The following is a 12983-nucleotide window of genomic DNA, read 5'->3' as shown; positions in this document are numbered from 1 at the left end:
GAAAAACACTAAATAGACTATAGGTTAGTGGTAACTTTGGTGAAGTGTAAGATAGTATACAATACTGGGGAAGGCAGAACAACTTGTAGAAGCCAAGGTCATGGAAGCTCCATAGATACACCCAAACTCCAAGGGACCGAACTGCTCGACTGAGGGCTGTGGGGATCATGGTCTCAGAGAACACCTAGCATAACACAGTTTATAAAGAAAATGTTCCACATTTCACTGTGGTGAGTAGCGTCTGGGATCTTAAAAGCGTGTGAGCAGCCATCTAGAATACTCCACGGGTCTCACCGTTTTGGGAGCAAGGAAGAATGAAGAAAACTAAAGATACAAGGGAAAGATTAGTCCAAAGAACTAATGGACAACATCTACCATGGCCTCCACCAGATGGGAGTCCAATACAATGAGATGGTGCCAGGCTACCACCACTGACTGCTCTGACAGGGATCAGTATAGAGGGTACCAGACAGAGCTGAAGAAAAATGTACAAGAAAATTCTAACTCAAAAAGGAAGACCAGACTTGCTGGCCAGACAGAGACTAAAGAAACCCTGAGAGTATGGGCCCCAGACACGCTGTCAACTCCATAATGAAGTCACTCCTGAGGTTCCACCTTCAGCCAAAGATTGGACTAACCATAGCCAAACCCAGTGCCATCGACTCAATTCCGACTCATAGCGACCCTAAAGGACCGAGTAGAACTGCCCCATAGAGTTTCCAAGGAGCGCCTGGCAGATTCGAACTGCCGACCCTTTGGTTCGCAGCCATAGCACTTAACCACTACGCCACCAGGGTTTCCAAAGATTGGACAGGCCCATAAAATAAAACAAGACTAAAGGAGCATGCCAGCCCTGGGGCAAGGACTAGAAGGCAGGCAGGGACAAGAAAGCTGGTAATAGGGAACCTAAGGTTGAGAAGGGAGGGTGTTGACATGTCGTGGGGTTGTTAACCAATGTCATAAAACAGTATGTGTACTGTTTAAAGAGAAACTAGTTTGTTCTGTAAACCTTCATCTAAAGTACAATAAAATAAATAAAAGTGGGAATAAACAGTGTAGGTATAGAAAGAGAAAAAGTTATCATCTACTCCCTGATATGATGTGATGAGAAGGGGACATTCACTCAGTGGTATTCTTCCCTCTAAAAAGTCCATAATTTCATTCTAATCATGAGATAACATTAGACAAACCAAAACTGAGGACATTCTACAACATGATTGACCACTACTCTTCAAAAATGCCAAGATCATGAAAAACAAGGGAAGAACGAAAAACTCTCACAGAGTCGAGGAGGCTAAGAAGACATGATGGCTAAATGTAATGTGGTATCCTGGATAGGATCCTGGAACAAAAAATGGATATCTGTGGAAAAGCTAGAGAAGGGCACGTAAAATCTGTAATTTAGTTAATACTCTATACCAATGTTCATAAACATACCATGGGTTGTAAGATGGTAAAATTAGGGAAAGCTGGATGCAGGGTATACAGGAATTCTGTACTATCTTTGCCATTCTTGCCTAAATCTAAAATTACTTAAAATCAAGTTTGTTTTTTTAAAAAGAGAATACTGTGAACAACTACTTGCTAACAATTTTGAAAAAGTAATTTAGAACTTCAGAAATACAAATTTGGCTAGTATTATGACTATTGAAAAAACCACAGCAGTTAAAAAAAAACTTCTGACAAGAAAGAAAAAAACCTTCTTACAAATACTAGGCTAAGATAGTTTTACAGTGAGTTTTACTAAACATTCCCAATTTTATACACTCTTCTATTCAAAAGAAAGGCAGTCCCTGAATCACGAAACAGTTCCATTCCTAAGTCTGTCTTTAAATCAAATGTGTACACAATTCAGAACAGTTAGGTATGGTTTGTATCTAACATCAGTTAGTCGAATGTTTGTCTTAGTATATAGTGTAACTTTCTGTGCATATAATATATTAAAGGAACACTTCTAGGAACACTTCCAAATACACTAAAACATCTTTAATAATACAGTAATAATAATGTTTTGATGTGTCAAAAAGTGGCATGTTTGTTATTATGAACCACTGTATGTAGCTCAAGTTTTTAATATAATAGGCTTTATTTACAGGGATTTGTTCATAACTACAGGTTGTATGTAAGTTGGACATTAGTAATCCGAGGACTGCCCATACCTATGAGTTATCCTATAATTATACGCCTGATGCCAAACCCAGACAAAGACATGAGAAAGAAAAAGTGCAGGCCCATTCCACTCACAGGTATAGATGCACACTTCCAAATCACGTATTAACAAATCAAATTAAAAAATGTATAAAAGCTGTAATTTTTTAATAGTTTTATCCTGGTTATACCAGGATGGTTTAGTATTAGAAAATCCATAAATGTAATTCACCACATTAACAGATGAACAGAGGGGAAAAAAAAAATATAATCACTCAACAGAAACAAAGTCATTTTACAAAATTCAACATCTAAATTGTTGCTAATTTCCTTATTCTGATAAAGATCTATTTAAAAACTATAAGCATCATCATCCTAAATGAGGAAATGTTACGTGTATAACCTTCAAAATCAGGATTGAGACAAAAATGCTCATTATCCATCCCTTCTTTTCAACATTGTTTTGGAGGTCCTAGCCAATGTAATACGACAAAACAAAAAAAATTGACAACAAAAAAAACCCATCAACAACAAAAAAGCTATTAATATTTGCAGATTATGATAGTTTACATAGAAAACTAAAAAACATGCACACACAAATAGAGTACAACAAGTGGCTAAATGTAAGATTAATATACAAAACCCAGATGCATTTCTACACACTAGCAGAAAACAACTAGAAGAGGTAATTACATCGAGCATACTTGCATAGTATCGAGAATACCAAGCTCTAGAAATTAATCTAACAAAAAGCACACAGGACTTCTATAGACATAAAAATTAAAGGGCCAAAGAACATCAAGGATATTCCTGGCTTCTGGAGGGCAAACTTGACCTCCCAGATACCAAGACTTACTATTAAGCCACAGTAATAACAAGATACAAAGGCAGACAAACTTAACAAATGGAACAGAAAAGAGCCCTGAAACTGAATCCCACCTGTAGGAAACTTTGGTATCCGAGAGCAATATTATGTCAGAACAGTACGGAAAATAGAGTTGAAAAAATTGGAGCTCTAAAGTTGCATGTATTTTCTTTCCGTATGTTTCTTAACTGCTGCCTTTGTTTACGATGTTCCCGTGCAAACACGGAAAGGATATTTAATCACAACTATCTTGCTCTTGAGTATAATACAAATAAAAACTCCTACAATTCTACAAACAGTAAGTGTGGAGATTTATTTCAGATTACAATTTCTCAAATGATTCTCTTAGGTATAGAGAATTTCACTAAATAAAGGCTAAAGCAGCAATTCTGACCCTAAAAGGCTAAAAATCTTCTACAGAGTATACAAAATTTTATGTATATAAACATACCAAGTATTTTTCTTTGGGGAACTCCACAGCTTCCATCATGTTCCTAAAGGAATATAAATATTCCCCCAAAAAGGATGAAAATCACTGTACTTGATTAAGCAAACAAATATTATGATTTAACCAAACTGTTATCAGTAGTACTTACGAGAAGTAGAAAGAAGTCTGAAGTAAAAGGAGAAAAGGGAGAAGACAGGAGCTTTCACATTTTAAGCACTATTTAAACTTCGTTAAAAACTTACTTTGAAATCATTACAGACCAAGACAGAGAGATTCCATCTACCCTGCACTCAGCTTCCCTCAACGGTAACATCTTACATAATACGGTACGGTACTGAAACCAGGAAACTGACACTGGCACAATCTACAGAGCTTATTCAGATTTTGCCAATTTTAACACGCAACCATTTATGCATGTTTGACTCTGATTCATAGAGACCCTATGGGACAAAGCAGAACTGCTGACCTCTTGGTCAGTAGCCAAGAGCTTAACCACTGTACCACCAGGGCACCTCTGTGTGTGTATAAAAATAAAAATTCAAAAAACCCACTGCCATCGAGTAAATTCCAAATCATAGCGACCCTACGCAACTTTATCACATGTCTAGATTCATGTCAGCACCATCATAATCAAGATACAGAACTGTTCTATTGCCATAAAGGAACTCCCTCATACAACCCCCTTTATAGTTGTTCACCAACCACAAATCTGGTCTGTGTTTAAACTTTTAAGAACATACTCAATATTTGTGTAATTATTTTTAAAAATTCAAATAAAAAGAAAACATTCCAATAAAAGCTTTGCTGAATGAGTGAAGGGAATTTATTTAATGTAGACTTGTATTTCAGAATTGCTGGATGTATAAACATCATCTGAGGAGCTTTGTAAAAGTAACCCAGAAACCCAGGGCCGTCGAAAATAGTGGCTCGTTAGGTTATTCTCCCTAGAGTATGATTCAATGGATGGAGGTGTGAGCCAGATATCTATGCTTTCAAACCACCCCTCCAAATGTGTGTGTGTGTGTGTGTGTGTGTATAAAAACAGTGACAACTGTGAGAGCCGGAACTCGAGGGACTGCCTTGATTTTCTGGGTCTCGCAAGTTTTCTGCCTTTCACAGGTGTTTTCCTTCTTCGACAGGCTTCCGACTTATACAAGCTCCAGCTTTCGCAGACTGTGCTGTATATGTGTGTGTGTGTATATATACATATGCCAGAATTTTTATTAGAAAATACTTTCAACCCTTAATAGTGGTTCCTAAGGAACAGAACTGAAGGTACTGGGAGAAAAAAGAGAGGTCTTTTACTTTTTTATTTAACCTTCTGAAAATTTTTAATTTTTTACAACCAGCATTTATTACTTCTGTAACTTTTTGTAGGAAGATAACTCTTTGAAAATTCCCTGTGTAATGGTGATTTTCAGTGGCCAGATTTGAGAAGTCACCTGTACAAAGTAATCTTCTTTAGAGACTTATAGGGAATATCTAGGAACCCACGGATGAATATGGAAAAAGAAAGCTGACAGGAAATCAAACTTGAAACTCTGCTAGTTCTGAGAAAGTAAATCTCAGGGAGCTCTTTCCACAAAGAAGTTGTGGAAAATATTTCTAGCAGAAATGGCAATGAGGTGCAACTTGAGCAGACTATTTCTAAGAACAAATACATAGGTAACACCACAGACTTAGGGACCAGAATGACCTAAGTTCAATGCCCGGTTCTACCAATTTACTTGTTATATGACATAGGTAAGTGTTATCTTCTTAAGCCTCATTTTTCCTCTTCTTAAAATGAGTCTACAATAACATTCACCATCATATCCTTTACAGGAATTAGATGAGATTACTAATGGACAGTACCTTTCACAGTTGCTCACCCACAGTAATGGTAGTTACGTTATCTGGCCATATGAGCTCAAATAACAATGGGGAAGTAGATGGAAAACCAACTCAGTAGGAAGACCCAAACTGGAAATCTAATGGCATGGAATCTACTTCCTTAACATCAAGTTCAACAAATCATTTCTCCTTGTTGAAGTTCAATTTATTTTTAAATTAAACTTGCCCTACCTCCTTACAATCAAATAAGGAAGTATTTGTGGAAAGACCAGGATACTCAAAGCATTCTAAATGTACAATATACATGTTTTTAAGCTACAGGTATTGGAGCAAAGAGTAGCAGAAATATTCTGTTAATTAAAAAGACAGGAATAGTGGATTTAGAACTAGACAAGCCTAAATCAGAATCCGTAGACTTAAAAGGACAGTGAGCGGCTGAAGACAAACTAGCCCAGGTAGAACTCCACTATTTACATCTTCATTTGTAAAATGCTGATAGTATTAGTACCTACTTCCTAGAACTGGCAGGATTAAATAGGATAATGCATACCAAGCTTTTAGCACAGTCTTTGACATGTAGTTGCCAGGTCTAATTCTTATTAGTAAGTTTTGGTTTCCTTAGCTATAAAATGTACTATAATGCTAACCTAATAGACTTAATATACGAGTTATTAGTAAAATAAGTCAAACAATGCTTTAATGGAGGCTAATTATAAAATACAAGTTGGCCTAATATCTCTGATCAGATCTCAGATCTGAGATGTCTCTTCCAGAATTAATACCCTATAGTTGGTATCATTCTTCTCAAAGATTTTCTTTAATTTTTTTTTATCCTATTCATTTTCAACAGTCTAACAATCATACTAAGATGAGGCAAATAATATTAAAACAGGCATTTCATAAAAGTATTATTTAAAAAATTATAATAAGATTTTCATTATGCTTTTAATGTAAAACAGCTGAACTTTATGTCAAGAAAAAACAAGTTACTATTTTTAGCAAAAAAAATTATACTAGAACCTACGAATCATTTTAGGGGTGTTCTTCTAGTAATCACAGTTAGCAGAAAGAAGGGGAAGGAAAAACAAGTAATTCCAACCCACTGTCTTTTATCCCCATATCACTTTCTTTGGAAATTGAATCATTAAAAGAGTGAGCGACAATTTTTTAAAACTGAATTACTAATTGCTACCATCTACTTTCTATATGGGATTCACGTTAAATAAAAAAATATCTTCTCACCCTCTTTTGTGACTTTTTTCTAACATCATCCTTCTTACTGCGATGCACTGACAAAATACTCTTTGCTTAAAAACTCCAACCAGTAGCCAGGCTGTTTGATTTCTAAATCATATCAAACAGCAAAACAGAATCGAGCCAGGAAAACAAACTTAATTACTCACTTTTTGATTTCTCGGAGCAACATGCGGATGAGGACGGTCTGAAGTGGTTCGACCATCAACTTTCTCCACATGTCCAACGCTAGCTGCCAGGAAAAATAAAGGTCAACGAGGCTGAATTACTAAGTATTTGTTTTCAACGTTTATTCGCAACATTTTAAAAAGTAAAAGTACCCATCAAAAGAAGCATTTATAATTAGTATTTCAAAACTTAAATGAAAACTGAATGTACATTAAGGAAATACATGTTTAAAATGATAATGACCAGTATATCAGACTTACACAAAGAAAGTTTTACTACAATTAAAAATCTTAGAGAAATCACTGATCTTTATAAAATCTTAATTTATTGATTGCTAAATGCTTGGCATTAAGGAGGGGCTACAGATGTTTAAGGCAGGTGTTATCCACCGAGGCCATGATAGAAACAAATGAATTATATTAAATAAAATAATATGATTTCGCTGTTGGCTGACTTTAATTAAGAAACACACAAAAATAAGAAGCTAATCCAGTTTAAGAATAATAAAACATTCATGTATTCACCACCCAGTCTAAGAAATACGACTTCACTAATACCTTTGCCCCAAATGTCCCCGTCCTTTCTCCTCACTATCCTAAACCTTTGTGCTAAACCATCCCATGTTTATAGTTTTACTAACTTTGTACGTACCCCCTTATGGTATGTTTGAAGTCGACAACTACTGGCCAAGATAACAAAATCATACTGTATATATTCTTCAAAATTTAACTTTGTTATTGAAATCCATCAAAATTGAAAAGTAAACCCCAGTTCAATCATCAGCACTGCCGCACAGTACACTCCCGTAGGAACGCACCACGGCTTACTTTTCCTTTCTGTTGCTGATGAACGTGTGTTTGCCATTCCAGTTTGTCTGTTTTTTTGCTACGAGAGCAATGCTGCTGTTCCCGTATGCATCCTCTGGGGCACATCAGGGTGAGACTCCCTGACACATACCTAGGAGTGGAGACCCTGGGCTAGAGGATTAGGCAAATGAATAGCTTGGCTTCAGATGGTTTCCTAGAGGGGTTTTATCAATTTATGCTCCCACAGACACTTGATTTGAGTCCCGTTAGTCCTTAACAACAACAAGTATTAACAGGCTTCAGTAAAATTTTGCTCACCTGGTGGATGTAAAACGGTATTTCATTGCAGTTGAGCATCATTTTATGTTTACTGTCTGGATAGATTTTTTTCTGTGAAATGTCTATTCATCTCCTTTGCCCATTGTTTCATTAATATTTGGCTTGCTCTTAATGAAACCTAGACTATATATATATATAAATACACACATACACCCACACACGCAGTGGCCAGTTTTATGTATTGTGACTTGACTCTTCACTTTCTCTATGATGTTTTTTAGTACAAAATGTATTATTCATTTTAATGTACTCATATTTATCAATTTACTCCTTTACTGTCTGATCTTTTTATGTCTTCTAGGCAATCTTTCCCTTACCCTAAGGTCACAAGGATATGTGTGCTCCTATGTTGCCTTAAAGTTGTCCAAGTTTTGTTTATCACACTTAAGTCTATAAACTCCAATAGACTTTATTTTTTTGTCATATCTGTTACAAATTATTCAGGTCAGAAACTGATTGCCCCTGTTACCAACTTAGCTGTACCCACAGATCTGTTTCTGGCCTCTCTATTCTGTTTCCTTGGAGTAACTTTATTCTGATCCATCGGTAATTCCATTTCAAATACGTAAAAGCATTTGTCTTCCCACAAGGAGCAGAGAGCAAACTGGTAAATAAAGCCTTGCTGAAAGGCAAGCTAGCAGGACCTATCACAGCTTAGAATGTGCTTACCTTTGACCCAGAAACTCCACTTCCAGTTACCTATTCTATGAAAATACCTGCTCGTGTACAAAGGGACAGACACATAAAGGTAACTCCGTGAGTGTAAGCCTTTTGTCTAACTTCTTCACTGCTGTATCCTATGAAACTATCTGCTCAAGTACAAAGGGACAGACACATAAAGGTAACTCCGTGAGTGTGAGCCTTTTGTCTAACTTCTTCACTGCTGTATTCTATGAAAATACCTGCTCGTGTACAAAGGGACAGACACATAAAGGTAACTCCGTGAGTGTAAGCCTTTTGTCTAACTTCTTCACTGCTGTATTCTATGAAAATACCTGCTCGTGTACAAAGGGACAGACACATAAAGGTAACTCCGTGAGTGTAAGCCTTTTGTCTAACTTGTTCACTGCTGTATTCTATGAAAATACCTGCTCGTGTACAAAGGGACAGACACATAAAGGTAACTCCGTGAGTGTAAGCCTTTTGTCTACCTTGTTCACTGCTGTATCCTATGAAACTATCTGCTCGTGTACAAAGGGACAGACACATAAAGGTAACTCCGTGAGTGTAAGCCTTTTGTCTAACTTCTTCACTGCTGTATCCTATGAAACTATCTGCTCGCGTACAAAGGGACAGACACATAAAGGTAACTCCGTGAGTGTAAGCCTTTTGTCTAACTTGTTCACTGCTGTATCCTATGAAACTATCTGCTCGTGTACAAAGGGACAGACACATAAAGGTAACTCCGTGAGTGTAAGCCTTTTGTCTAACTTCTTCACTGCTGTATTCTATGAAAATACCTGCTCGTGTACAAAGGGACAGACACATAAAGGTAACTCCGGGAGTGTAAGCCTTTTGTCTAACTTGTTCACTGCTGTATTCTATGAAAATACCTGCTCGTGTACAAAGGGACAGACACATAAAGGTAACTCCGTGAGTGTAAGCCTTTTGTCTAACTTGTTCACTGCTGTATTCTATGAAAATACCTGCTCGTGTACAAAGGGACAGACACATAAAGGTAACTCCGTGAGTGTAAGCCTTTTGTCTAACTTGTTCACTGCTGTATCCTATGAAACTATCTGCTCGTGTACAAAGGGACAGACACATAAAGGTAACTCCGTGAGTGTAAGCCTTTTGTCTACCTTGTTCGCTGCTGTATCCCCAGCATATAGAAAAGTGCCTAGACACAGAGGAGCTCAATAAATATTTAATGAATGAACGAATGAACAATGATGTTCACTGCCGCGTTGTTCGTTCGTAACAACGAAAAACTAGTAACTAAGGAGAACGGTTTAATAAATTGTTCTATATTGCTACCATAGAATATTAAGCTCTCAAAAACAAACTTACATGAAAGTAACTACATTAGCTATTTAAAAAAAAATACAAGCTGCAGGATGTATGTTTTATATGATACCATTAATGTTTAAAACATAAAATCAAAACATTTATGTGGGTATGTATAAACATTTGTATGCAAATGCCTACCTAAAGCTCATAAATTATGCAAACCAAATTGTTCACAGTGATTTCATCTGGGAAGAGGAGTGGTCTTGGTGATGTTGGTGATAAGGGAGGATTTTAAGTAAAATATTCAATTATAATCCTATTAATTAGAAGCAACCATTGCTAAGATTTTGGTATTTCCTTCTGATTTTTTTCTCTGTATCCTGTTTAACCCCAACAGTTCTTCTATTGCAAGTAAACATATAATGCCCAAATATTTTCATGAGCCAATTTTCCCCCTTTGTTACAGACTTTCATGAGCTATTTTTCCTACTGATGAAAATTCTGATTGTTCTTATTAAATTCTGATTGTTCATCACACTTACTAAATACTTCAATAGTATTTACAGAAATATTTTTAAGTTTTTTCCTAAATTTACTGTTTTCTTGATACAGATTAGTAGACATGGGATTACTTGGTCAACAAGTATTGAGCATTTTAAAGTCTCCTGAAAGACACTGACAGACTTCTTTCTAAAACGGCTATGCTAACTTAAGTATCTACTAACGTTGCATCCTAACTGTTCATTTCCTTCAGTAAACCTCATCACAATTTCGTTTCTTTACTTATTTGACATCTGATCCCTTTACCTGAATTTATAAGGTTCTTAAGGACAGGGACCTTCTTTCTGTTCACCACTGTTTCCCAATGCCTGGCTACTCAATAAATAGGTAAAGGAACTTAGACAAGAGTACTTCCTTCGCAATCAGCATACGCAATAAAGATCACAAATTTTCCATATCTGGATTTGAATTACACCTCAAATAATTCAACAAGTTACTTGAACTGCACACCTCAGTATTTTATTCTGAATTTCTTTTATTACTTTTTCAGCTATAATAAATGTTATACCAACAAATTTGTGTTCTCTCACTTCTAAGCTGTCTTTTAAGTACCTGTCCTTTGTGCTTTTTAACTACAAGAGTCTCAACATTTTCTACATAATTTGTATAAGCTTTTTACACAGTACTCTGCCGTTCATCTCTCGTAAATTTAATGATTAAAACCCTCATCATCATCTTTTCTGTTCCTCCATCGGAAATTCTTAGGAAATAATTACAGTATTTTATATACCTAATATTAGTACTCATGTACTTGACATTTTTAGGATACTAAACTCAATGTCCTTAAAAAACAAAGTCACTAGGTCAAATAACCAGCCTGTGTTTACCAGTCATTAAAGAGTTTCCTACCTCTCCTATCTCCATGAGTGGTTCATTCATATCTACACCACCATAGCCATACTGAAGGTCAGCTTCTGTCAATTTATTCTTTTTAATAAACTGGGTATTGAGATACCTGAAAAACAAATATAATATCATTGTACACTAAGTCAAAATCAGGAGGAAAGCAGATTACTTGGCATTTTAGAATAATTTTAGGGTTATAAATAAACTACAGTAAATAGTCTAATAACTCCAGAATAAAATAATTATATAGAAATAAATAATAAAAAACATAAAAATTAACAGCCTACACTCTCAGCAATACCCAAAGAAACCTCTGGGTTAAAAAACAAACAAAAAAAAAAGAAAAAGAAAATAACTACTAATCAAGCCTTAATTTAAAAAACAATGGTTTTGTTTAAAAATTTCCTAATACAGCCCAATAGCTCTTATCCAAGGGTCGGAACTGCCACAATCTAATTTGCTAATTTCCAGTCTCTTCTTGGTAAATCAAGATAAAGTCTACTTTAACAGAAACCTCACCAAAGAAAATATAGAGATAGCAAATAAGCATATGATAAAAAGCTCAGCATCACATGTCATTAAACCCGTTGCTGTCAATTCCAGCTCATAGTGACCCTACAGGACAAAGCAGAACTGCCCCATAGGGTTTCCAAGGAGCAGATGGTGGAATGGAACTGATGACCTTTTGATTAGCAGCCGAGCTCTTTAACCACTGTGCCACCAGTGCTGCATGTCATTAAAAGGATGCGAACTAAAACACAGTGAGATACATACCACTGTTGTTCTTGGGTGCCATCAAGTCGATTTCAACTCATAGCAACCCCATGTAACAGGGCAGAACTGCTCCATAGTGTTTTCTGGGCTGTAGTCTTTATGAAAGCAGATCGCTAAGTCTTCCTCCCACAGAGCATCGGTGTGGGTTTGAACTGGCAACCTTTCAGTTCACAGATAACATTACACACCTATTATAATGGCTAAAATCCAAAACACTGACACCAAATGCTGGCCAGGATATACAGCAACAGAAATGCTTTTTAGTTGCTGTTGGGAATGCAAAGTCATGCAACCACTTTGGAAGACAATCTGACAGCTTCTTACAAGGTTAAGCATAGTTTTACCATGTGATCCAGCAACTGCAGTCCTAGATACTGATCGAGTGAGCTGAAAACTTGTTGTGTTGTTGGGTGCCTTCAAGTCATTTCTAACTCATGGCAACCCCATGAACAACAGAATGAAACACTGCCCCCAGTTCTTTGCCACCCTCATAATCATTGCTATCCTTGAGCCCACTGCTGCAGCCACCGTGTCAATCCATCTTGTTGAGAGTCGTCTTCTTTTTAGCTGACCCTCCACTTTACCAAGGATGATGTCTTTCTATAGAGACTGGTCCCTCCTGATAACATGTCCAAAGTACATGAGACGAAGTCTTGCCATACTTGCTTCAAATGGGCATTCTGTAGCTCTACGACAGATTTGTTCTTTGTTCTGGCAGTCCATGCCAATCAAGATTCTTTGCCTACACCATAATTCAAAGGCGTCAATTCTTCTTCAGTCTTCCTTACTCACCCCAGCTTTTCCATGTATAGGAAGCAACTGAAAATACTATGGCTTAGGTCAGGCACACCCTAGTCTTCAAAGTGACATCCTTGCTTTTCAACACTTTAAAGAGGTCTTTTGCAGCAGATTTGCCCAATGCAATATACTGTTTCTTTTTTTTTCCATTTATTTTTATTGTGCTTTAAGTGAAAGTTTATAGTTCAAGTCA

The 12983-nt window shown here is 36.5% G+C and overlaps 1 protein-coding gene across 6 annotated transcripts in view; it reads right to left on the bottom strand.

Annotated features, from left to right (window-relative positions):
• CUL2 (cullin 2) overlaps window positions 1–12983 on the bottom strand; it is a 131437-nt gene that overhangs the window by 62984 nt on the left and 55470 nt on the right. For all 6 annotated transcript variants that reach the window (XM_010600265.3, XM_023539772.2, XM_064285097.1 and 3 more), the window contains 2 exons: window positions 11222–11327; window positions 6698–6780 (listed from right to left, as the gene is read on the bottom strand). In XM_010600265.3, coding sequence (XP_010598567.1) covers window positions 6698–6780; window positions 11222–11327 — 189 coding nt within the window. The remainder of the gene's footprint in view (window positions 1–6697; window positions 6781–11221; window positions 11328–12983) is intronic.

The sequence above is a fragment of the Loxodonta africana genome, chromosome 4 (genome assembly GCF_030014295.1).
Source record: "Loxodonta africana isolate mLoxAfr1 chromosome 4, mLoxAfr1.hap2, whole genome shotgun sequence".
Lineage (NCBI taxonomy): Eukaryota > Metazoa > Chordata > Mammalia > Proboscidea > Elephantidae > Loxodonta > Loxodonta africana.
Note: the sequence above shows the minus strand (reverse complement) of the source record. Positions and strands in the feature narration are given on the sequence as shown.